Consider the following 24,745-nt stretch of genomic DNA (forward strand, 5'->3'; position numbering starts at 1 on the left):
TTAAAAACCTCCTCAGCAACGTTTAACTGCCAAAGATATCATAGCTAATAATTATTTATACTTTTGTGACAAAAAACTAAAAGTGAACAGTAAAACTGCAGCAGCACACTGCTTGCATTACCTGCACCCCTCCCCTGTCCTCGCTCCCTGCCAGCAGCACACCGCCTGCATTACCTGCACCCCTCCCCTGTCCTCGCTCCCTGCCAGCAGCACACCGCCTGCATTACCTGCACCCCTCCCCTGTCCTCGTTCACTGTCAGCAGCACACCGCCTGCATTACCTGCACCCCTCCCCTGTCCTCGCTCCCTGCCAGCAGCACACCGCCTGCATTACCTGCACCCCTCCCCTGTCCTCGTTCCCTGCCAGCAGCACACCGCCTGCATTACCTGCACCCCTCCCCTGTCCTCACTCCCTGCCAGCAGCACACCGCCTGCATTACCTGCACCCCTCCCCTGTCCTCGCTCCCTGCCAGCAGCACACCGCCTGCATTACCTGCACCCCTCCCACCCTCGTTCCCTGCCAGCAGCACACCGCCTGCATTACCTGCACCCCTCCCCTGTCCTCGCTCCCTGCCAGCAGCACACGGCCTGCATTACCTGCACCCCTCCCGTCCTCGTTCCCTGCCAGCAGCACACCGCCTGCATTACCTGCACCCCTCCCCTGTCCTCGTTCCCTGCCAGCAGCACACCGCCTGCATTACCTGCACCCCTCCCCTGTCCTCGCTCCCTGCCAGCAGCACACGGCCTGCATTACCTGCACCCCTCCCCTGTCCTCGCTCCCTGCCAGCAGCACACCGCCTGCATTACCTGCACCCCTCCCCTGTCCTCGCTCCCTGCCAGCAGCACACCGCCTGCATTACCTGCACCCCTCCCCTGTCCTCGCTCCCTGCCAGCAGCACACCGCCTGCATTACCTGCACCCCTCCCCTGTCCTCGTTCCCTGCCATGCCATCCACTTCGTCCATGATGAGGGCGTGTTTCATGCTGACTGACGGGGCCGCTCCACCTGACCGTGGTGAGAAGGAACGGGTGGGACAGGAAGTCACAGTTGATCAAACACTGCTGCTTTACAAACAATTACCCGCACATTATGAACTGATAACACCTGGTGCCCCATCCCAACGGTGTCGAGTGTGCAGTGAGAAGCGCGGCGCTGCCACCCTGGCCACTCGGGCGCTGCTTTCCTTCCCAGAGCAGCCAGCGTGAACAGACCCGGAGATGTTCTTTCCATACATGTCAAAACGTGTGCATAAAAATACACACCCCGGTTTGGTCATTTAAAATGTTTTTGTGATCTGTTCCTTATCTGTAGACATATAGCACCTCATTTTTCAAGGCTGTTTCATAATGTTCTGTTTTACACGTGTATCATAACTTACTTAATCTCTATTAATAAAATGTGAAGATGCTTTTAATCTTTTGCTGTTATAAATCGCATAAAATGAATATCCAGGCACATATCATTTTGCATATACAGAATAAAAGCATTAACAATGATTGCAGGAATGAGAATTTCTGGGTTAAAGGATATGTGTGATTTACCTGTGAGAACTACTGCCAGATTGCTCTGCAGAGTTGTACTAATTTACACTCCCACCTGCCATATACAAGAGTAACATTTCCTTAACAACCTCTTTTTAACAATGACTTTCTACCATTGAATGAACCGTTCGATCTGTAATTTGGGTGTCTGATTGTCCCCATGAGTCCTGACCGTACTAAACCACTAGCTACAACCTATAACACAGTGGTACTGTCATGCTGTCTTCTCCTCCCCTACTCTTGTCTGAAAATACCCCTTCCACCCACAAATCGTTCTCATTCTTCAAGGCTCTTCAAATAAAGGTCACCTTTTACTGGTGGTTTTCCCCAATGCCCCCAATGGAATCACTTCCTCCTCTACAGGCCTCTACCACACTGTATTACGGTTATTTACTCTCTTGCCTTCTTCACAGGATTCACAGATGTATCTGCTAAAATCATACAAAATAAATGTGTCCATGTGTGCATTTTAATCACATGCTCAGAAATTTTTAAAACTTAAAAAAAAGGTAACTATTATCCTATAAGAGTTCCATCCGAGGCTCTTCCTATTCATTAGCCCCAGGATTTAGCAGGGTGCCCAGTAAGCAGTAGTGGTTACTAAACATTGAAATGAACTTGTTTTTCTTACATAACCAAAGAAAACAGTTCAAAAAGCCACATACTCGAGTAAAAGCCTTTGATGCTGGTATTATTCAGTGACTCAGCAACAATCTCCTTCAAACTGTTCTTACTCCGAGTATCACTTGCATTCAGTTCCACGTAGCTATATCCCAATTCCTGATAAAAATATTGGAAGTCATTACTATCACAATGTAAATTAGCTTCACCCCTTCCCCCAAAAACAAGAGTTAAAAAAGAGGGTAGAAAAATCACATAACGTACATGGGTAAAAAGATAAAGTATGAGAATAACAATGAGATTACCATAATACACCTCACAACAAAGATATTCAAAATATTGTGTGTGCATACACACACACATAAACACACACAGTTTGGTTTTTTATTTGTTCCTGTTTTTGTTTTTTAAATGAAAGGAGGGGAAACAGTGAGACAGACTCCCACATATGCCCGGACCGGCATGCAACCCAACAACTGCATCTGGGGCCAATGCAAGTAACCAAGCCATTTTTAGCACCTAAGGCTGATACGCTTGAACCAATTGAGCTATCCTCAGTGCCCAGGGCCATGCTCGCACCTTGTACCAATAGAGCCACAGGATGGAAAAAGAGGGGAGAGGAAGCAGGGAAGAGGAAGAGAGGGAGAGTAGCAGATGGTTGCTTCTCCTGTGTGCCATGACCAGGAATTGAACCCAGGACATGCATATGCTGGGCTGATGCTCGACCACTGAGCCACCAGCTAGGGCCACCAGTTTGATTTTAAAACCTCAGCTGATAAATGACTACCCTGGAAGAATATATTCAAACAAGAAATTTTACTCTTTGCTTCTTAAAATCCTAAAAAGAATTAAATATAACCATCCCAAGATTTCAATATCAGATGCATAATTAATCTAATATACCAAAAAGTAATTCTTGACTTCAAGATAAATAATAAATCATTCTTTGTCAAATTATCCCTATATACAATCACCCTCTCAAATCATGAAAATCAAGTTATTCTGGTTCATGTCCCAAAATTGATCATTATCTTGATCACAGGTTATTAAAAAAAGAAGCCTTAACTGAATTCCCAAAAAAGGTAATGACAATTATAAAAGGTGAAGAGAGGCCTGGCCTGTGGTGGTGCAGTGGATAAAGCGTTAACTGGAATGCTGAGGTCGCAGGTTCGAAACCCTGGGCTTGCCTGGTCAAGGCACATATGGGAGTTGATGGTTCCTGCTCCTCCCCCTTCTCTCTCTCTCTCTCCTGCCATCTCTCTAAAATAAATAAATTTTTAAAAAATTAAAGAAAAAAAAAAAAGGTGAAGAGAGGCATGTTCACTATTGTAGAGACCAGGGAAAAAATATTTGTTTTTTAAATGTTTATAGAGTAGAAAATACATAGTTCTTACACTAGCTGAAAATGTATGGTCTGGTTCCTAAAACAAAGATCAAATTAAACCACCAACTTAGAGACGGAGTTGGGAAATCTAGCACTAAATTTTTATTAAGTTTCAAGTCCTTCATTTTCTCATTCTGATACCATTTCATGCATCGTTTCATGCCATCCTGATACACAAACTGCGGTTTGCTCTCCTCACTGCCAGACATGGCAGCCAGAGACAGCAAAGGAGGACCCGTGCCCGGGTCACACTGCGCCCCACCTCCTCTCTAAGTCTGTTCTGTTTGTCACAGGAGGATGGTAACAGTACATAAAATTCTGAGAAGGGTATAGGACAATTTATATTATCTATATAAAAATGCACCCGAGGGCTTAACACATAGTACCTACAATTATAATTACAAATATTTTTTAAAAATGAATGAAAATGACATCCCCAAACCAAAGCAAATTCTACAGGTTTAAGTTCAGGAAAGTATATATACGATAGGTTAAAATATATGTACACCACATACACACTCACCCTACACATGCGCACTCCTCTGAACACCCACCTGACAAACCAGAGAAGCCGTGGTGGTTTTGCCAACACCTGGAGGGCCTGAGAGTAACGCTGCTTTAAAACTGGAGCCATCATCTTTGCCGGCAAATTTACCAAATCTTGCTGTTAGGAAGAGAGAAGTTCCAGAGTGTTAACTTATATTACCTAACAGAAATTCAGGGTTAATTGTGCATGAACTTTAGCACTGAGAGCAGTCCTCCGGTTTAGTTCTAAATTTGCAGTATTTCCTACAAAGTATAAACAATAGTTTCCAGAGCACTTAGTAAAATTCTCCTCTCAAGTAAAAAACTAGAACTCATTAACTTAAAACTCTGATTGGAAACGATACTTTTATGATTTCCTTTGCTACAAAAGCATGGGTCGTGGAGCAGACTAGGGCTCCCACCCTAACTCCAGCTATCCTTACTCCACCACCACCAGCTGGCAGAGCTTCAGAAGTGACTTAGCCCCTCTGGCCTGCAGGCTCCTTTATAAAATTAAGGTAACAACAGAAACGTGCTTGGTACGGATGTGGTGAGGATGAACGTGCCCGATCATAGAGCCCAACATGCCTCAATAAATGTTAACAAGCATGATCGGTTTATACGATCACGAAAAGCATGAACAGAAGATGTGTCTTCAACTACCTTGCGTCACTCGACAGCGTTCCTCTCCCCTCAGGACATGGCGCCTGGCACAGAGATACTCATCCACACACACACTGCCCGTGGCGCCTGGCACAGAGATACTCATCCACACACACAATACCCGTGGCACCTGGCACAGAGGTACTCGTCCACACACACCATGCCCGTGGTGCCTGGCACAGAGATACTCATCCACACACACACTGCCCGTGGCGCCTGGCACAGAGATACTCATCCACACACACAATACCCGTGGCGCCTGGCACAGAGGTACTCGTCCACACACACCATGCCCGTGGTGCCTGGCACAGAGATACTCGTCCACACACACACTGCCCGTGGCGCCTGGCACAGAGATACTCGTCCACACGCACCATGCCCGTGGCACCTGGCACAGAGATACTCGTCCACACACACCATGCCCGTGGCGCCTGGCACAGAGATACTCATCCACACACACAATGCCCGTGGCGCCTGGCACAGATACTCGTCCACACACACAATGCCCGTGGCGCCTGGCACAGAGATACTCATCCACACACACACTGCCCGTTACGCCTGGCACAGAGATACTCGTCCACACACACCATGCCCATGGCGCCTGGCACAGAGATACTCGTCCACACACACCATGCCCGTGGCGCCTGGCACAGAGATACTCGTCCACACACACCATGCCCGTGGCGCCTGGCACAGAGGTACTCGTCCACACACACACAATGCCTGTGGTGCCTGGCACAGAGATAGTCGTCCACACACACACTGCCCGTGGTGCCTGCACAGAGGTACTCATCCACACACACCATGCCCGTGGCGCCTGCACAGAGGTACTCATACACACACACCATGCCCGTGGCGCCTGGCACAGAGATACTCATCCACACACACCATGCCCGTGGCGCCTGGCACAGAGGTACTCGTCCACACACACCATGCCCGTGGCGCCTGGCACAGAGATACTCGTCCACACACACACAATGCCTGTGGTGCCTGGCACAGAGATAGTCGTCCACACACACACTGCCCGTGGTGCCTGCACAGAGGTACTCATCCACACACACCATGCCCGTGGCGCCTGCACAGAGGTACTCATACACACACACCATGCCCGTGGCGCCTGGCACAGAGATACTCATCCACACACACCATGCCCGTGGCGCCTGGCACAGAGGTACTCGTCCACACACACCATGCCCGTGGCGCCTGGCACAGAGATACTCATCCACACACACACTGCCCGTGGCGCCTGGCACAGAGATACTCGTCCACACACACCATGCCCGTGGCGCCTGGCACAGAGATACTCGTCCACACACACTGCCCGTGGCGCCTGGCACAGAGATACTCGTCCACACACACACTGCCCGTGGCGCCTGGCACAGAGATACTCGTCCACACACACACTGCCCGTGGCGCCTGGCACAGAGATACTCATCCACACACACCATGCCCGTGGCGCCTGGCACAGAGGTACTCGTCCACACACACACTGCCCATGGCGCCTGGCATAGAGATACTCGTCCACACACAACATGCCCGTGGCGCCTGGCACTGAGATACTCGTCCACACACACTGCCCGTGGCGCCTGGCACAGAGATACTCGTCCACACACACACTGCCCGTGGTGCCTGGCACAGAGGTACTCGTCCACACACACCATGCCCGTGGCGCCTGGCACAGAGATACTCGTCCACACACACCATGCCCGTGGCGCCTGGCACAGAGATACTCGTCCACACACACCATGCCCGTGGCGCCTGGCACAGAGATACTCGTCCACACACACCATGCCCGTGGCGCCTGGCACAGAGATACTCGTCCACACACACCATGCCCGTGGCGCCTGGCACAGAGATACTTGTCCACACACACCATGCCCGTGGCGCCTGGCACAGAGATACTCGTCCACACACACCATGCCCGTGGCGCCTGGCACAGAGATACTCGTCCACACACACCATGCCCGTGGCGCCTGGCACAGAGATACTCGTCCACACACACACTGCCCGTGGCGCCTGGCACAGAGATACTCATCCACACACACCATGCCCGTGGCACCTGGCACAGAGATACTCATCCACACACACACTGCCCGTGGCGCCTGGCACAGAGATACTCATCCACACACACCATGCCCGTGGCACCTGGCACAGAGATACTCATCCACACACACACTGCCCGTGGCACCTGGCACAGAGATACTCGTCCACACACACCATGCCCGTGGTGCCTGGCACAGAGATACTCGTCCACACACACACTGCCCGTGGCGCCTGGCACAGAGATACTCGTCCACACACACTGCCGAGGGGCTGAGAGCCCCTGCAGGCTGGGAACGGGGCTCTGGCTCAGCTGAAGCCTCAGTCTTCTCCCGGCACACAAAGTACTTAGCCCCCCTTTTAAGGTAGATTTTATGTGGTTTTGCAAAGAGAGTCAAGTTAAATTTAAACCCGTTTCCTTACAATTTTATTATCTAACTGTTATAAACATCACTGGCCAGTCTCATGAGCACACACACTAACGGCGCAGGCATCACTGTGGGGACTGACTGTGCTGCTCACTGAACTCTGCCCTCTCATTTCTTACACAATATCCTCCAGGGCCGCGACTGGAGCTCGAGGAAACAGCACTGAAACCTCAGCCCCAATAATATTTTGGACATTAAATATATATTGTGCGTGTTCATATTCCATGACAAGTACAAGGTGAACAAGCACAGAAACTAGAGCAGCTCAGGACCACCAGCCCACCAAAGGCGCACGCGCCACCAGGAGCTGAGGCCACCTACCCAGGAAGCATGCCTCCGCTCTTGAAGTGCACCTCGCCCCCAGGGTCCCGTACTCTGCGCAGTCTTGTCTCATATGCAGTATGGCCTTGGGACATGTACTCTCCCATCCACACCCGCCCTCCCTGCACCTAGCTAACTCCTACCTGCTTTCCAAGTCTTCGCTTAGATACCCATTCCTCCAGGGATGGGGGCACACATCCCGCTCCCCGACCACACACTCCATCCCCTCGATACCCTATACTTACCCCCACACAGTACTTAGCACATTACATTTTAATTGCTGGTTCATGTGTCTCCACCACTGTGAGCTCCTTGAGGGGGCTGTGTTCTAGTCACACCAGCACCTCTCGGGTCTAGAACAGCACCTGGGCTCAGAGCTGGCTGTCAATAAAGGCTTGCTGAGAGACGAATGAACCAACTATTAGCCTTCCTCACATACGGGCAAAGGAGCAATGACATGGTGACAGACACACAAAGGAATGAAGCTGTACAATCACCGTGTTTCTTGTCTTCGAGGGGACTCTTATGCCAGTTTTGGAGCCAGCGTAGGAGTTTGTTGGCACAGCTCTGGTCACCTTGCTGTCCGATAATGGTCTTGAGCGAGGTTGGCTTGTACTTATCCACCCAGAGCAAATGTGCCCCTTTGTCGTCAGTGCCATCACGGGCCCAGCGCCTGGCCGGGCCGTCCCCGCCTGTCTCCTCGGCCTCCTGCTCCCTGAAGGGTGGGCCGCTCTGAAACACACGTGCTTCCTCTGTCACTGACTTCGCACGGCTGTCCTTTCTGGGAGTCTGTCTGCACTTTTTGGATTCTGATTCCTTCTTAATTGGACTACTTTTTCTTTTTCCTCGGTCATTTTTTTGGGGTGTTCTCTTCAATTTGGACTTTTCTTTATTCATCTTAAAAATTGGAAAAGTGAGGAAAAAAAGAAACGGGGTAAGATAAAGAATTTCTATCCTGTTAGATGTACTCTACAGCAGTGGTTTCGACCCTTTTACACTTGGGGACCAGTGAAAACAGTTCGGGGACCGCTAAGGCAGAAATTACTCTGAGCATATATAACTTCAACCAAGATCACTGCATCTATAATCTTCATACAACACCAGGACAATTAACTCTTTGTGGACCGACACAAATTCCTGGGCACTGGTCTTGGACCAGCGGCTGAAAAACACCCCTCTCAAGGGCAATCTGAGAAATCCGAGTAAGCTACCCAAGCTGGCTGTCCTTTCCCAATGGTTCCTGCTGTTTGTGGAAATCATCACCTTCCAAACATAAAAATTAACAACAAACACACTAAAAAGCACTTAAATGCAATTTTTAAAAGTGAAACACAATTTTTTTAAATAATCCAATATCAGTTTGAAAAAGCAAGGTAAAGGGTTAGATGTTTGTTTGTTTTCTAACTACACAGTTAAAAGTTAATGTCTCCAAATAACTGTATATGGTGTCAGGTGGCAGTGAGACTTACTGGGGGGTCACTCTCTAAGTTATTTAAATGTCTAACCACTACGCCAAACACCTGAAACTAATATTGAAACCCTCCACAAAAACCTGTACACGAATGTTCACAGCAGCATTACATTATACACGTATTACTTTATATTATACCCCCAAATGGAAATAACCCGTATACCTGCCAACTGATGACCAGATAAAGAAAACGTGGTGTATCCACACCATGGAGTATTAACACCCATGAAAAGGAGTGTGGTGGTAGGACATGCTTCCGCATAGGTGAACCATGAGGACATCGCACCAGCGGAAAGAAGCCACTCACAGAGGGCTACACAGTGCATGATTCTCTCAAATGAAATGTCCAGGACAGGCGAACCCAAAGACACAGAGAGTAGAGTGGTGGTTGCCAGGGGTGGATAAAAAGACTGACTGCTAATGGGTGCAGGGTTTCTTCAGGGGGTGATGGAAATGCTGTGGATTAGATTGTGGAAATGGTCACAGAATTTCATAAATATACTAAGAGCCACTGATACATATACAAGGGTGAATTTTGTGGTGTGTGAATAATATCCAAATAATAAATTCTGTGGTGTGAAAAATAAAATTTAAAAAAGAAGAAATGGTGTCTCTTTACCAATGAGTAAATTAGTGGGTGAATGAGGAAAAACAAGATATTAGCATAGTCTTAAAGTATCTCCCAATACATTTATCAATACAAAGCGGAAACAGTCATTTTACTAGTGGAGAAACCACACAAACACTGACTTAACCAAGTAATCAAGATTATTTTCACCGACAATAAAAGATACCACCACAGGGCCTGACTAGGCAGTAGGCGCAGTGGATAGAGCGTCAGACTGGGACGCAGAGGACCCTAGTTCAAAACCCAAGGTTGCCTTGAGAACAGTCTCACCCACCTTGAGCATGAGGTTGCTGGCTTGAGTGTGGAACCATAGACATGACCCTATGGTCACTGGCTTGAGCCCAAAGGTCGCTGGCTTGAGCAAAGGGTCACTTGCCCTGCTGTAGCCTCCCCCCCTTGTCAAGGCACATAAGAGAAATTAATCAATGAACAACTAAGGAGCTGCAATGAAGAATTGATGCTTCTCATCTCTCTCCCTTCCTGTCTGTCCGTCCCTATCTGTCCCTCACTCTCTGTCTCTGTCAAAGATAAAAAAAAGGCCTGACCTGTGGTGGCAAAGTGGATAAAGTGTAAACTTGAAAATGCTGAGGTCACCGGTTCGAAACCCTGGGCTTGCCTGGTCCAGGCACATATGGGAGTTGATACTTCCAGCTCCTCCCCCCTTCTCTCTCTCTGTCTCTCTCTCCTCTCTCTCTCTCTCTTTGTCTCTCTCTCTCATCTCTAAAAATGAATAAATTTTTTTAAAAAGGATAAAAAAAATAAAAAAGATACCACCACATCATGTGCATCTGATAATGATGCACTTCTGTGCTATTCTTGCCAAAAATGCATAACCTCAAGCTAATCGTAACATCAAAGAAATCCAAATTGTTTATAGAATGGCTCCTCCAGGAATGATAAAAGAACAGTCACAGATTAGAGGAGACTAAGACAAAAAAACTAAATGTAGTACAGATCCTAGAATATAAAATAAGACAATGGGGGAAATGAGAATTTGACTAGCATGTGTAGCTTAATTTGCAGTATGGTACCAATACTAATTTCCTGGTTTTGATAACTGTGCTATGTTAAGTTGTTAGTATTAGGTAACACTGGGTGAAGGGCCAATACAAATCATTCCCAAGATTTTACTACCTAGAATAAATGACAGACCACCTTGCCACTTGGTAACATTAAAAGCTGGGGACATTAAACTTGGGCTACTGGCAGCACTTGGAAAAGACTTGAGGATCTGGGAATAAATGGGGCTATCCTTAGAGAAGCAGAGACAGAAACTGAAAGGGTCCTGAAAACACTACAGCCTCCAGACCAGTAACCCCTACACCGGACCCCTGCCAGAGTTCCGTTATGGAAGCCGACATTTCCCCCTTTTGCTAAAGCTCATATAGGCTGGGTTTCTGTCACAACTAAAGAAGTCATAATACAGTTCTAACTGAAAATAAATATATCATACTGACACCTATAATATATCCTTTAAAGAACTCTTAAGCAATAATCTCTGCACAGTCACTGCAAGACTATGGAAAATAAGGAGATCTGGTAAGTGCAATCCGCTGTCCTCTCTCCTCCTGCTTTCAGAAAGGTAAGGAATGCACCAAGACACCCCACCCTGAAGCAGAGTCCACCTGCTCCAAAGGAAATAAGGTGTGCTCATTTGCAGTAGAAGGGGAAGTTAAATCTTTCAAACAGGCCTTTGTCACCCAAGCAATGTCTATAAAACAGGAAGTTTCTATAAACCAACTTAAGTTCACGTTATACAAACCTCAGCTTCAACTGCTATTTCATATTTGGACTTCTTGCCTGGCATAGTTCGAATCAGATCCAATAGGCCATCCTCATCAATAATTTTTGTCCCCAAGGCTGCTGCCTATAGATTAAAAATGCAAACCATTAAAAAACCCATATTCTAACCATTGCTCTCTATTTAAAAAAGAAATAAGATTCTCAGGCCTCTTAATAAGTGAAAAACCACATTTGTAAATTATATAATACCAAAATATTTTTTTAAAACCATATTCATGAAAAAGTACCATTAGAAAGAAAGAAAATGACAGCTACATCCCTGAGAAGTTGTACCTGAGGTGTCACATCACCACTTTCCTGGATCGCTTCCCTTTCCTCTACCCGGAACGGGCAGCCACTAGGGCCTACGTCCAGCCCCTCGCCCGTCTCCCAGGATCAGCTTCACTCACTGACATTTCCCCCACTTCCTTCCCCGCTAACAGAACTCCAATGTGTCCATCTCCACGTGACAAATCACAGAAGGGCTCAGGCAACCACACAGTCCTCTTCCGCCCAGCCTGTCTACAGCACTGCACGATAGGAGAGCTCTGGCCAACTGGACTTCAGTGGAACTGTATGAGGGGTTTCTGAGAAAACTCTTGTAAGGCCGGCCACAGCTGACACAGCGTCTGGCCACTGCTCCCTTTCTCCTGCCTTGAATGTGAACTCACTGCCTAAAGCTGTGGGCATCCTACAACACAGGGCGACGTGCACCAAGTCTAAGTTAGCAAGACGAGGACAAAGAGGTAGAAATGGAACTAGCCGCGCTAAGCACTGAGCTGTCGAACCACCCAGCAGCGGCCTACCTCCGGAATTCCTGTCACAGAAGGAAATGAGTAGCTGTTGGTTGGAACAAAGGCCAGTATTCTATTACTTGGAGCTAAACACAATCCTATTTACAAAGTTCCAATAAAAGAACTTATGCGGCATATGCAAGAAAAAAGAAAACTGCATTTGCTTCTATCTTCAAAAAAGAGATTGAAATTAGAATACTACACTGAAAAAGTCACATAAACAGGAACTATGCCTTCAGTTGGAAAACCAAAATTCTGGGATCAAGGCCAATAACACTTTCATGGAGAAGAAATAACACAGGGAAGAAATTACTTTTCTGTTTTCTTCTCTTAACTCAGTGTAAAGGGCATTACCACAAATGGTCACATCCAGAGCCTGCCAGAACAAGCCGGCTGTTTCACTGTGCTGAGAGCACGCAGCACCCACCTTATCACTCTTGGACTGTCCACTATCACGACCCATGACAAGGTAGTTTGTTTTCTTGCTGACATTTCCAGTTACTTTTCCTCCATAACGTTCAATTAGGGACTTGGCTTCATCTCTTTCAATGGACTCCAACACTCCTGTGATTACAAATATAAGGCCTTCCAAGCAATTTTCAGCTCCCTGAAAACCAAAATGTGAAAGCAGAGAGGAAATTACATGGTAGCTTTCCAAAGAAATACTTGGCATCAAAACTGTAGGAAGCTGATTTTTCTCGTTTGACATCATAAATAATCTCAGCATGGAAAAATTTGCTAGAAATTTATAGCAACTAAGCAAACCTGAAATTAAATCTTGAGAAATTCTTAGGTAGCTAACATTTAATAAACTTATAAAACCAGCAATGAAAAAATATACATTCAATACAGTTAGTAAAGCTTATTAAAATTATTCATACTAGTTTTATATTATTTTTAATATTTAAACTACTAGTGAACTTGTATAACTAAACAAACAAGCAGATAAAAATCCAACCACAGGAACTCTTGCTATTGTTTAGAAATAAAAACTTCAATTCTCAAAAGTTAAACAAATTTGAGCTCCTGTCCTTCTCTCCAGCTATTTATTCTATGATAATAAAGCTAAGAACCTGTACATAACTTAAAGGCGAGATCACATTATCTCTTGGCTGGAAAGATAACTTGATAATATTAAAAACATTAACCAAAGTGAACTGAATGGAAGAGACATTTAATCTTAGCTGTAACTGCGTACAGTTATAGACTTTTTTGTGTGTGTGACAGAGAGAGAGGGATAGAGAGAGACAGACAGGAAGGGAGAGATGAGAAGCATCAATTTTTCGTTGTGGCACCTTAGTCTCCTTAGTTGTTCACTGACTGCTTTCTCATATGTGCCTTGACCATGGGCCTACAGCAGACCAAGTGACCTCTTGCTCAAGCCGGCAACCTGGGGTTTCAAACCTGGGTCCTCTGCGTCCCAGTCCAATACTCAATCCACTGCACCACTTAATCCACTGGCATATTTTTTATTTTTGCAATGGTTCAATAAAGATATAACCAAGCAAAATTAAAATTATGCAAATCATCCCAAGTTACATACGACTGACTCTGAATAGAAAATTCAGATCAACACAGGCTTAAAAAAGGCTTGAAAAGAAGTTAAACAAAATTCAAAGAATAGCCTGACCAGGTGGTGGCACAGTGGATAGAGCCCCGGACTGGGATGCGGAGGACCCAGGTTTGAAACCCCAAGATCACCGGCTTGAGCATGGACACACCAGCTTGAGCGCAGGGTCACTGGCTTGAGGATGGGATCATAGACATGACTCCATGGTTGCTGGCTTGAGCCCAAAGGTCACCAATTTGAAACCCAAGGTCACTGGCTTGAGCCTGAGGTCACTGGCTTGAGCAAGGGGTCACTTGATCTGCTGTAGCCCCCTAGTCAAGGCACATATGAGAAAGCAGTCAATGAACAACTAAGGTGTTGCAACAAAGAATTGATGCTTCTCATCTCTCCCCCTTCCTGTCTGTCTGTCCCTATCTACCCTTTTCTCTGACTCTCTGCCTTTGTCAAAAAAAAAAAAAAAAATTCAAAGACTAGCACAATACAAGTTTAATCCTTCACCATCCAGGTGAAGAATCTTATGGGGGGGGGGGGGGGTTTGCTCTGAATGGGCCTGGAGAGAAAAGTTTTGACTAACAACATCTCAAGATCCTTCAAACCCTATGATTCTATGATTAAAATGATCTTGTGAAACTTGACTTGGGGTAGTGAACACACAATACAATATAAAGATGATGTATTATAGAATTGTATCCCTGAAACTTATAAAATTTTATTAACCAATGTTACCCCAATAAAGTCAATATAAAAGTTTTTAAAACGATCTTGTAAACATAGGTACTTAAACACTTCTCAACAAATTCAAAATAACCTTGTAAAACTAGACACGCAGCCCCCCCCCCCCATCATCTCTGAGTGTATTACCTATCCAATCTCAGGACTCCCAGCCTCCCTACGAGCTCCTCCACCCTGGAACTCTCACCGGGACCAGCAACCCACTCAGCATCCTCAGCCTCTTCTCCAGCGTTGCCCCATGAACTCGCCTTCACTGAACTGGACTATCCCCCAAGGACACCACCCTGCCTGAGGTGCTCTCAAGCAGGGGCCTTCATAAACCTTGTACAAGAGGCCAGACTGGCAAATATATCACAATTATAAGTAAATAATTTAGTTAAGGCCTCTTCCTGAGTTAGAGCATAAGTACCAGAAAGGCAGTCTTGTAACTGCTGTATGCCTCCAAGCCCAGTCCTACTGGGCTGCACGCAGTTAAAGGAAGAATTTTCTAAGTTTCAAGCAGTGACTCATAATGTGACTTTAATGTAGCAAGCTTTATTCTAGTAAGTAACTATGGTAACTAGCTTTTCTATTCATTTTAATTACTCTCTGCTACTGTAAACACAGTGAATACATACAGGGATCACTGGCCACAGACCCTGACAGGAAGGCATGCCTTCTAAGCACTCTCACCTTTGGGATTTCTTTGGAGCCCAGAGCTTTGGGACCTTCTCGATTTAAGAAACTTCGGTAAGCTTGATAATTAGTGCGTCTCTTTTCAGAGTCTTCAGGACTTACAGACTTTAAGAACAAGGAAAAGAACTTTAACAAAGTCATCCAAAATTCATATAAAATTAAAAATATACATTAGTAAGTGAACATTAAGTCACTTCTGTGTTTGGTCCTGAAATTAAAATTTTTAGTTACCCAATTTACACACACCTGGCTTATAAACACCCCAGCAGCAACCCCGTCAAACCTTTCCACTCTCTCTAAAGGCACACATAGCAGGACAGATGAGGTGCATACACCAAGTTGCCAGCCCCAAGCCAAAAAATCAAAACAGTGTATTTAATCTCAAAGATGCATGTGAATTTTAAATTCTATTTTACAATAAATCCGTGTAAACTTGACTGCACAAGAAGATATCCTATAGTATTATCCTATGGCTTTGCACTCCGCTAAAACAATCTAAATGGCTCTACATCCCGGGGATAAACACGACAGTCTGAGAATTGATGGCTTCATATAAGCAGTTGCCTCAAACAAGGAGGAAGTTTTACTCCAAAAAGCAGACACGTTCTCCATGTCACCACTCTCCCTTCCAGGCCTCACCTCCCATTTCAGGAGATCTGACACTGCGTATGTAAGAAAATCCTGGGGACATTTTTCTAACGATGTATGTATCCCTACAGTCTACTCAAAGTTTCTGATTCAGAGATATGAAGTATGCCTAAGGCGTGTATATTTATGGGGAAAATATCCTAGATAATTCTGATTCAAAAACCACTACAAAATAATGTTTTTTCTACTTCTTATTTAATATTATCTTTAACTTGTAAGCCACCTCAAATACCTTTGAGAGTAGACAGAAATATTACTTCAATAGAAATGATTTAAATAAACAAAGTAAGTAAGCTTCTTTGGTTATAAGTTAAATAAGCCATTTTAAGTTGGTCGTAGACCCTAACTCTACATTTTAACAGTGGTTCTCAAATGTTGGTGTGCATTCATATCATCTAAGAAGCTTATTAAAATACACCAGCCCAGACCACATGCCCTGGGAAATCATATTTTAACAAACTGCACAGGAAAGCCCAATGCATATCAAAATGGGAAAATTATTCATTTATAATATTAATTCTATGAAAAAGATAATACCGAATTAAAACACTTTATAAAATAACTTTTATAAAGTCAAAATTATTTGACCTTGATTGAGTTTATTAAAGACATTCTCAAAATTGCTTAAGTAAAAGATCTGAGTTGTTTCTGTTCCAACTTTGAAAAATACAGTAAAGAATAACTATCACTTTAAGATTTCTTCTCCTTTAATAAAAACAGACAAGCCTCTGTACACTGAACATGTTTATAGTGCCTGAAGAAAAACATTCACCCACCAGGTAAGCATTCAATGAAGAAATTTCTGACTAATAAGTTCATTGTTCCCTTAACTGCATTTATGAGCAATGACCACAAACAAAATAAGCTTAAAATCATCACCATTTCACTGTTCTGCACTAAAAAATTAATGGTAATGAGCAGTTAAAATAAACAATATCTGCTTTTGAGTCTAGGTGCCTAGAAGGCTGGACAAATTGTATTTCTCATTATGAATCTAAGGGAGTTTCATATTGGGGATTCTAAGAAACCACCCACTTTTCAAAATATACGAAAACATAGAAAACTTCTGAAAACCATTTTGCATTTATTTCACTATTTTTTCCTTTGAAAATGATTTGTCTCTCAACACTGCTATACAAGAACAAAAAGGAGTACATTCAGAACACAAATAATTATTTCAATAATAACAAAAACTTGTATAGCACTTACGGGCCAGGCATTGTTCTAGCGGTTTTACTTCTAACTTGTTATTACCCCTATTTAACAATGAGGAAACCAAAGCAAAGGGGGGCAGCAACCAGGCCGAAGTCACCCATCTGCTCAGTGGCAGCGGAGGATCTGAAACTGGCTCCAGACTTCATGTCATGGTAACTGCTTTTTTTGGCCTCAGAAGACCTAAATTCAAAGCTGGCTGTGTCACGTACCAGCTGGATAATCTTGTAAAAGTTACTTAAACACTTTCAGCCTGTTTACTCATCTTTAAAAGTTGAATAAAAATAAGTATCTCACAGGGCTGTTGTGAAGATTACATGAGATGCCATAGATTTTAGCACAGTGTCTGATACACAATGACCTCAACAAATACTGGCTAACTTTGCTGTATTTATAACCTTTGTTCTGCAAAAGCATCCAAATAAGACGGTCTCTTAAAAGTACTATAATGATTTATAAAGTCAGAAACAAACCTGGAAAATCATCAAACCCAGAATAACATGTAGCTTCAACATGATAACACTTTTAGAAAATTTCTACCTCTTTTTTAGCAGGAGAACTTTTGGTTTTCTTAGGACTTTTCGTCTCTCCTTTCAACTCAATGGCGTTTTCTTTTCTTTTCAAGGCCATGGGCTCTGTTTCTTTAGGAGAACTCTCTTCCTTTTTTTTCAGAAGTGTCAGCTTGGAGCTAGCTTTAGGAGAAGTTTCTCCTGTTTTGTGAGCTGATGACTTGGAACGTTGCTGAGACTCTTTTGAACTTTCACATTTAGCTTGCTTCCTAGGACTGCAGTTCTTTCTTTCATCCAGGAATTGTTCTGTTTTTACTAGGTAGACAAAAGATTATTGTTATTTTTGGAAAATGATGCCCAATAACAGATTATGTTCTTCATTTTTCAACTGGGTAATCTTAGTAGCACGTCATAGCTGATTTCATGTTTACATTAGGATTTTAACTCTTTATACAGCACATTTATTTTTAAAAATTAAACATTTGTATATTACTTCTTTGTATAACCAGTTCAAATTAAAGGACCTCTCTGTTTTTTAGGTATAAATTACTCATTAATTGAAATAATATGATAAACTACATCTCAGAACATGGACTCTATTCCACAGATAATCTTCAATGATCTGAAATTTACAGAGAAAACTTACTGACCAGAACATGTCACATAAAAACTATTTGTAATTTAATCTGAAAGCCACAAATCCTGAGATTTCAAGGCTAAAAGTTATTATATAAACTGATTTACTTGGAGGAGTAAGACCATCTATACTAGCAGATGGTTAAATAGCAGGACCTCAAAAAAGTAAAACCTACAGACAACCAGCAAGAGAGCTTCCGATGACCTGGACAACTATCATCAACTCTGTGAGCCTGCAACATCTAGCTCTCTCTCTGCATATGGTGAAGTCCCCATATTACACTACACTTTAACATACAGTCAAGAGCTGTAAAACATTTCTCATGATGATCATTAAACGGATAGGCATTCTGCACAAACTAATATCTCAATAGCTTTCCAAGTATCTAAGTAAAACGTGCTCCAATATTCCTATAAAATCATATCTACCTAAGAATATAAGAAAATTACTAAATAGGATGTTTAAATAAGGTTACAATATCTTTTCTTCTATAAAGATAAATGTTCTAGCTTTTTTTTCTGCTAGTATTACCTTTACGATGATATTTATGTTTTTCTGCTTTATTTAAATTGCCTTGGACAGATGAAAATGTTTCTCTCTCTTCTGGGTCCTTTAGAGCCTAAGAAAATTTTAAAAGTGTCAAATGTGACAAATGATAAAAAAACTATTACAAAATATTTGTTAAAATTGACCAAAGTTTTTAATATAAGTTTTAATTTTAAGATTAAGGGCCATTCCCTGGCCGGTTGGCTCAGCGGTAGAGCGTCGGCCTAGCGTGCGGAGGACCCGGGTTCGATTCCCGGCCAGGGCACACAGGAGAAGCGCCCATTTGCTTCTCCACCCCTCCGCCGCGCTTTCCTCTCTGTCTCTCTCTTCCCCTCCCGCAGCCAAGGCTCCATTGGAGCAAAGATGGCCCGGGCGCTGGGGATGGCTCCTTGGCCTCTGCCTCAGGCGCTAGAGTGGCTCTGGTCGCAATATGGCGACGCCCAGGATGGGCAGAGCATCGCCCCCTGGTGGGCAGAGCATCACCCCTGGTGGGCGTGCCGGGTGGATCCCGGTCAGGCGCTTGCGGGAGTCTGTCTGACTGTCTCTCCCCGTTTCCAGCTTCAGAAATGAAAAAAAAAAAAAAAAAAAAAAGATTAAGGGCCATTATCCAAAGTAGAAGGACAATAAAACAAATATTCATTCATCCACAAAATTTCTGGGGCAAATGAAGCATGTTTTATTACTTTTAATTTTACAGATGAAAATGGTATAAGAAATGCATTCTATAAAGAAAGTATCCTGCCTGACCAGGCCGTGGCACAGTGGATAGTGTCGGACTGGGATGCGGAGGACCCAGGTTCGAGACCCTGAGGTCGCCAGCTTGAGCGCGGGCTCATCTGGTTTGAGCAAAAGCTCACCAGCTTGGACCCAAGGTCGCTGGCTCGAGTAAGGGGTTACTCGGTCTGCTGAAGGCCCGCAGTCAAGGCACATATGAGAAAGCAATCAATGAACAGCTAAGGTGTTGCAACACGCAACGAAAAATTAATGATTGATGCTTCTCATCTCTCCATTCCTGTCTGTCTGTCCCTGTCTATCCCTCTCTCTGACTCTCTGTCTCTGAAAAATAAAAATTTTAAAAAAAATTTAAAAAGTATCCTAATTCCTCCTAAGCTGTGAGTCTGGAAATGGAAGCCTTGTTTCTGCTTCCTTCATCTCAATTTGCAAAGTGTTAGCATTAGGAGGCTAAAATCTGAACCCAAAAGACTAAACTGAAAACAATCTAAAAGTCAAAAAAACCAAGAGATGCTTTCTCAAAAGAACCAGTCTCTTGACTGCTCCCTCAGAACTCCCTTTTTACAAACAGGTCACAAATTGGGGTGAGTCACAGTATTTTGTTTTTAATAATTATCATTTGAATGCCTTTAGATGAAGTTTTTCAACTGACAAAGTCTCCACCACCCACTACTGTCTTATATCTGACTGCTGTGAAATCCTTTAAATAGTCAGATACTGAAACTGACACGATTAACAGATTGGGATTCAAAATAGGTCTAATATTTTTAATAATCAAGTACTTTTAAAAATCTTGATGCTTTTAAAAAGTCCCAAAAATACACTCATCATTAGCATCATTTGAGTATGTCTTGATTCAGATCTTAAAGTTAATTATATAATTACAAAGGGCAAAATTGCGCTTCCCAAAAGGTTAGTATATATTAGTTATTAAACGTTAGGTTCCACAGAAATGTTTATAAGCATTTTTCTCTGAATAAGTCCATATAAGACCCCCTTTCTGACAGACAGTAAGCAAAAGTTGCAATTCATTGTTCTGTGAAGCAGGGCTCTGGTTGGCTTTGGCTCTGTCCACTTTCCTTTAGGAAGAGTAAGTTTCTCAATGAGCTTCCCCATAAACATTTTATAATTCAAACAATTTAGCTTCTTCCTAGAGGAGTTACACAAGGTTGCATCTCCAAGCTCCGAGCACACAGACAGCTATGAAGGGAACACTGATCTGCCTTGTGTACTCAGAGTGCAGACAGCCCGGTAAAACGGCACCTTCTTGCTTTTAGGTTCTTCATCCAGCATGGCCAACGTTCTGGCAAACTCCTCGTCTTCGTGCAGTTGTCTCTCCAGCTGTAAAATGTGTCAACACTGAGTTGTTGTATTTTCTTTTTGTAAATCAAAGTTCTTAAATGTTTGATTCATGATATATACAAGGAAACAGGAAAACATTTTCCAGAAAGTAACTAGGACATTTTTCCACTTAATATTAACAGTTAGGTATCACAGGTTTGTTTCACTAAGCCATATTAGATTTCAGAGCAAATATATCTAGTTTTGTATGATAGGTAAATTGAGCATTTTTAAGGCCCTATTTCTCACTTATAAAGTTTGAAATCTACAATTTTTTCTTTTTATTTTTTTTAGCAAGCAAGACAGAGAAACAGAGACAAGAGACAGATAGGACAGATAGGGACAGATAGGAATGGAAAGAGATGAGAAGCATCAATTCTTCGTTGTGGCAACTTAGTTGTTCATGATTGCTTTCTCATATGTGCCTTGACCAGGGGTCTACAGTTAAGCCAGTGACCCCTTACTCAAGCCAGCAACCATGGGGTCATGTCTATGATCCCACACTCAAGCCAGTGACTTCAGAGTCTTGAACCTGGGTCCTCTGCATCCCAGTCCAACACTCTATCCACTATGCCACCATCTGGTCAGGCCAGTTTTTTTCTTAATGGTCCTAATGCAACACTTATACATCTCTTACTTCTACTTCTTTTAAATTCTAGGAAAAGTTCTAAAAAGGATCTTATCCAAATAGAAAAACAATAGTTTGAAAGACATAGAAAAAAAAAAGAATCTGAGAAATCAAGAAAATCATATTTTTTTCACACAATAGAAAGATATATACAAATATAACTATCATTTATATCATCAAACTCCTATGTTCAATTACTGATTCAAACATATCTGTTCTGATTTTTGAAAATTTGTCATCTTATCAGAAGTTTTCTAATATGCTAATGATAGCACACAGACATTCTAGTTAACCTTGCTCTCCTAGAAAAGAATGGGCAGTGCCTGACCAGGTGGTGGTGCAGTGGATAGAGCGTCGGACTGGGATGTGGAGGACCCAGGTTCGAGACCCCAAGGTCACCAGCTTGAGCGCGGGCTCATCTGGTTTGAGCAAAAAGCTCACCAGCTTTGGACCCAAGGTCGCTGGCTTGAGCAAGGGGTTACTTGATCTGCTGAAGGCCCACAGTCAAGGCACATATGAGGAAGCAATCAATGAACAACTAAGGTGTCACAATGAAAAACTGATGATTGATGCTTCTCATCTCTCTCCATTCCTGTCTGTTCCTATCCCTCTCTCTGACTCCCTCTCTGTCCCTGTAAAAAAAAAAAAAAAAAAAAAGAATGGGCAGCAGAATACGCTTCTCATTAAAAACTACATGGTTGTATGCCCTCTGCTAAAAAGGCCTAATGTATTATCAAACAAAGGGATCCCTGTATTACTCAAACAAACAGAAGGACCTCAAAATCTACCCAATCGGCCCTGGCCGGTTGGCTCAGTGGTAGAGCGTCGGCCTGGCGTGCAGGAGTCCTGGGTTCGATTCCCAGCCAGGGCACACAGGAGAAGCGCCCATCTGCTTCTCCACCCCTCCCCCTCTCCTTCCTCTCTGTCTCTCTTCCCCTCCCGCAGCGAGGCTCCATTGGAGCAAAGATGGCCCGGGTACTGGGGATGGCTCCTTGGCCTCTGCCCCAGGCGCTGGAGTGGCTCTGGTCGCAACAAAGTGACGCCCCGGAGGGGCAGAGCATCGCCCCCTGGTGGGCGTGCTGGGTGGATCCCGGTCGGGCGTCTCTCCGTTTCCAGCTTCAGAAAAATACAAAAAAAAAAAAAAAAAAAAAAAAAAAAAAAAAATATATATATATATATATATACACCCAATCGTAAAAAGGCTTGAAAATTGGCATAAGTCTGAGAATACAGTAACCAAGCCTTTTATTGTTAACAAATCAACTAAACCAAGCTAGGCAGAACATAAGCCAGTGAGATGCATATCAATATATTCTGTTGTCTAATATTTCATTACCATAACTGACCGACACATACAACTGCTAAAAAGAATATGAAAATCCTCATCATTAAAAAGTCCTTTAAATTATGAACTTCTAGTGGCCCTGCAAGATTTCTGGTTGAACCCTATACCATTTTTCCAAAATTTCACACTATGTAGTATGCTTCTAGCACAAAGGGTCCTAGAGCAGTGGTTCTCAACCTTTCTAATGCCGTGACCCCGCAATATACAGTTCCTCATGTTGCGGTGACCCCAAACCAAAAAATAATTTTGGTGGCTACTTCATAACTGTAATTTTGCTACAGTTATGATTCGAAATGTAAATACCTGATATGCATTATGTATTTTCCGATGGCTTTAGGCGACCCCGCCGGGGTCGCAACCCACAGGTTGAGAACCGCTGTCCTAGAGGATTTAGATGACAGAAAAAATTTAAATACTTCCATCAAAAATTCTTTATTGGTGATTATGGCATCATGTGATCAAATTTCTATATTTTAATAGCGTATTTAGCACAACAGATGGTGTTTAACATACTGTCTACATACTGACTTACTGATTTAAATACTGGACATATGCTTAACTAAAGGAATAAACAAAGAGTTGAAAGTAAGGAGAAAAGAAGATGAAAAAAGGAACTTAAAGGAATAATTAGGAAAGATATCATCAGTTACTAACACCCTAAAAATTCTTCATCAGACTAATAAATTACCCAAACAAGATTCTAACAGAATGTGAAATTAAGGAATTGTGATACACAGTACCAAACCTGATTTGGAGAGAATCAGATAAGCCTCCAGTATTTGGGACAGGTAAAAATTCAGGTCCCAAAAAATTACTTCACAAGTTCACCCAGGCCATTTGTGTTTTCTTGAATTATGTGGATACCTGCTTTGTAATTTATGTAATTCAGTGTACTACAAGTAATAACAAAGTTTTTGAAAACACAAACTAAGCTGTCATATCACTAAAATGCAAAATAAGATATATTCCAGAAGACTGGAACGCTGTTCTCCCACAATAATATGTCAAGCACTAAAATGAACAATAATGGCAAAATAGTTGAATAAGTCAATTAAGAGCCCTGGTGCATGCAGTTCACAGGGCCTACATATAGAAAGACACTTAAATAGCAATTATAACAAATATTACTAGGAACTATGATGGGGTATGACAGAGTATGTAGAAGGAGTTTCTAATATAGTTTAGGGAATATGAGAAAGTGATACTAAAACTAAGTTCCTCTCACTATGATCTCATTCAGTTACACAGGTTTTAATGCTAGTGATTCCCAAATTATGCACCTTCAGCTGAGACCTCACCCCTGAGCTTCAGATTCCACTATCCAACCACCTATTCTGCAGCTCCATGTGGAAGCCTCTTAGGTATCTCAAATTTAACATGTCCAAAACAGAATTCTCCCCCCCTCCCCTGAAGTGAGAAGCAGAGGGTGGCAGATAGACAGACTCCTGCATGCGCCCGACTGGGATCCACCCGGCATGCCCACCAGGGGGCAATGATGTGCCCATCTGGCCATTCATTGCTCCTCTGCAACCGGAGCCATTCAAGTGCCTGAGGCAGAGGTCATGGAGCCATCCTCAGTGCCGGGGCCAACTTTGCTCCAATGGAGCCTTGTCTGTAGGAGGAGAAGAGAGAGATAGAGAGGAAGGAGAGGAAGAAGGGTGAAGAGGCAGATGGGTGGTTCTCCTTGTGTGCCCTGGCCAGAAATCAAACCTAGGACTTCCACACGCCAGGCCAACGCTCCACCGCTGAGCCAACTGGCCAGGTCCAAAACAGAATTCTTGATTTCTATGTACTAATGTACCACCAGTCTTAGTAAATGTTCAGTTGCTCAAGCCAAAAAATGTGGACTCTATTTTTGAATTCTCTTTTTCTATCATATCTTACATTCAATCTAGCAGCAACAAATTGAAGGTTGCACCTTCAAAGCACAGATTACAACCACTTCTCACTACCTTCCATTACCACCCTGGCGC

General features: G+C 43.5%; 1 protein-coding gene across 2 annotated transcripts in view; it reads right to left on the reverse strand.

The window, feature by feature from the left end:
• The window catches only part of RFC1 (replication factor C subunit 1), a 79,474-nt gene that overhangs the window by 13,509 nt on the left and 41,220 nt on the right, over positions 1-24,745 (reverse strand). The window contains exons 7-16 of one of the 2 annotated variants that reach the window (XM_066386169.1): positions 20,722-20,799; positions 18,712-18,799; positions 17,575-17,858; positions 15,172-15,279; positions 12,625-12,804; positions 11,384-11,488; positions 8,020-8,419; positions 4,100-4,212; positions 2,206-2,320; positions 913-1,004 (exon numbers count right to left, since the gene is read on the reverse strand). In XM_066386169.1, the coding sequence (XP_066242266.1) occupies positions 913-1,004; positions 2,206-2,320; positions 4,100-4,212; positions 8,020-8,419; positions 11,384-11,488; positions 12,625-12,804; positions 15,172-15,279; positions 17,575-17,858; positions 18,712-18,799; positions 20,722-20,799 (1,563 nt within the window). The remainder of the gene's footprint in view (positions 1-912; positions 1,005-2,205; positions 2,321-4,099; positions 4,213-8,019; positions 8,420-11,383; positions 11,489-12,624; positions 12,805-15,171; positions 15,280-17,574; positions 17,859-18,711; positions 18,800-20,721; positions 20,800-24,745) is intronic. The other variant, XM_066386171.1, reaches the window with a different exon arrangement.

The sequence above is a fragment of the Saccopteryx leptura genome, chromosome 5, assembly GCF_036850995.1.
Source record: "Saccopteryx leptura isolate mSacLep1 chromosome 5, mSacLep1_pri_phased_curated, whole genome shotgun sequence".
NCBI lineage: Eukaryota > Metazoa > Chordata > Mammalia > Chiroptera > Emballonuridae > Saccopteryx > Saccopteryx leptura.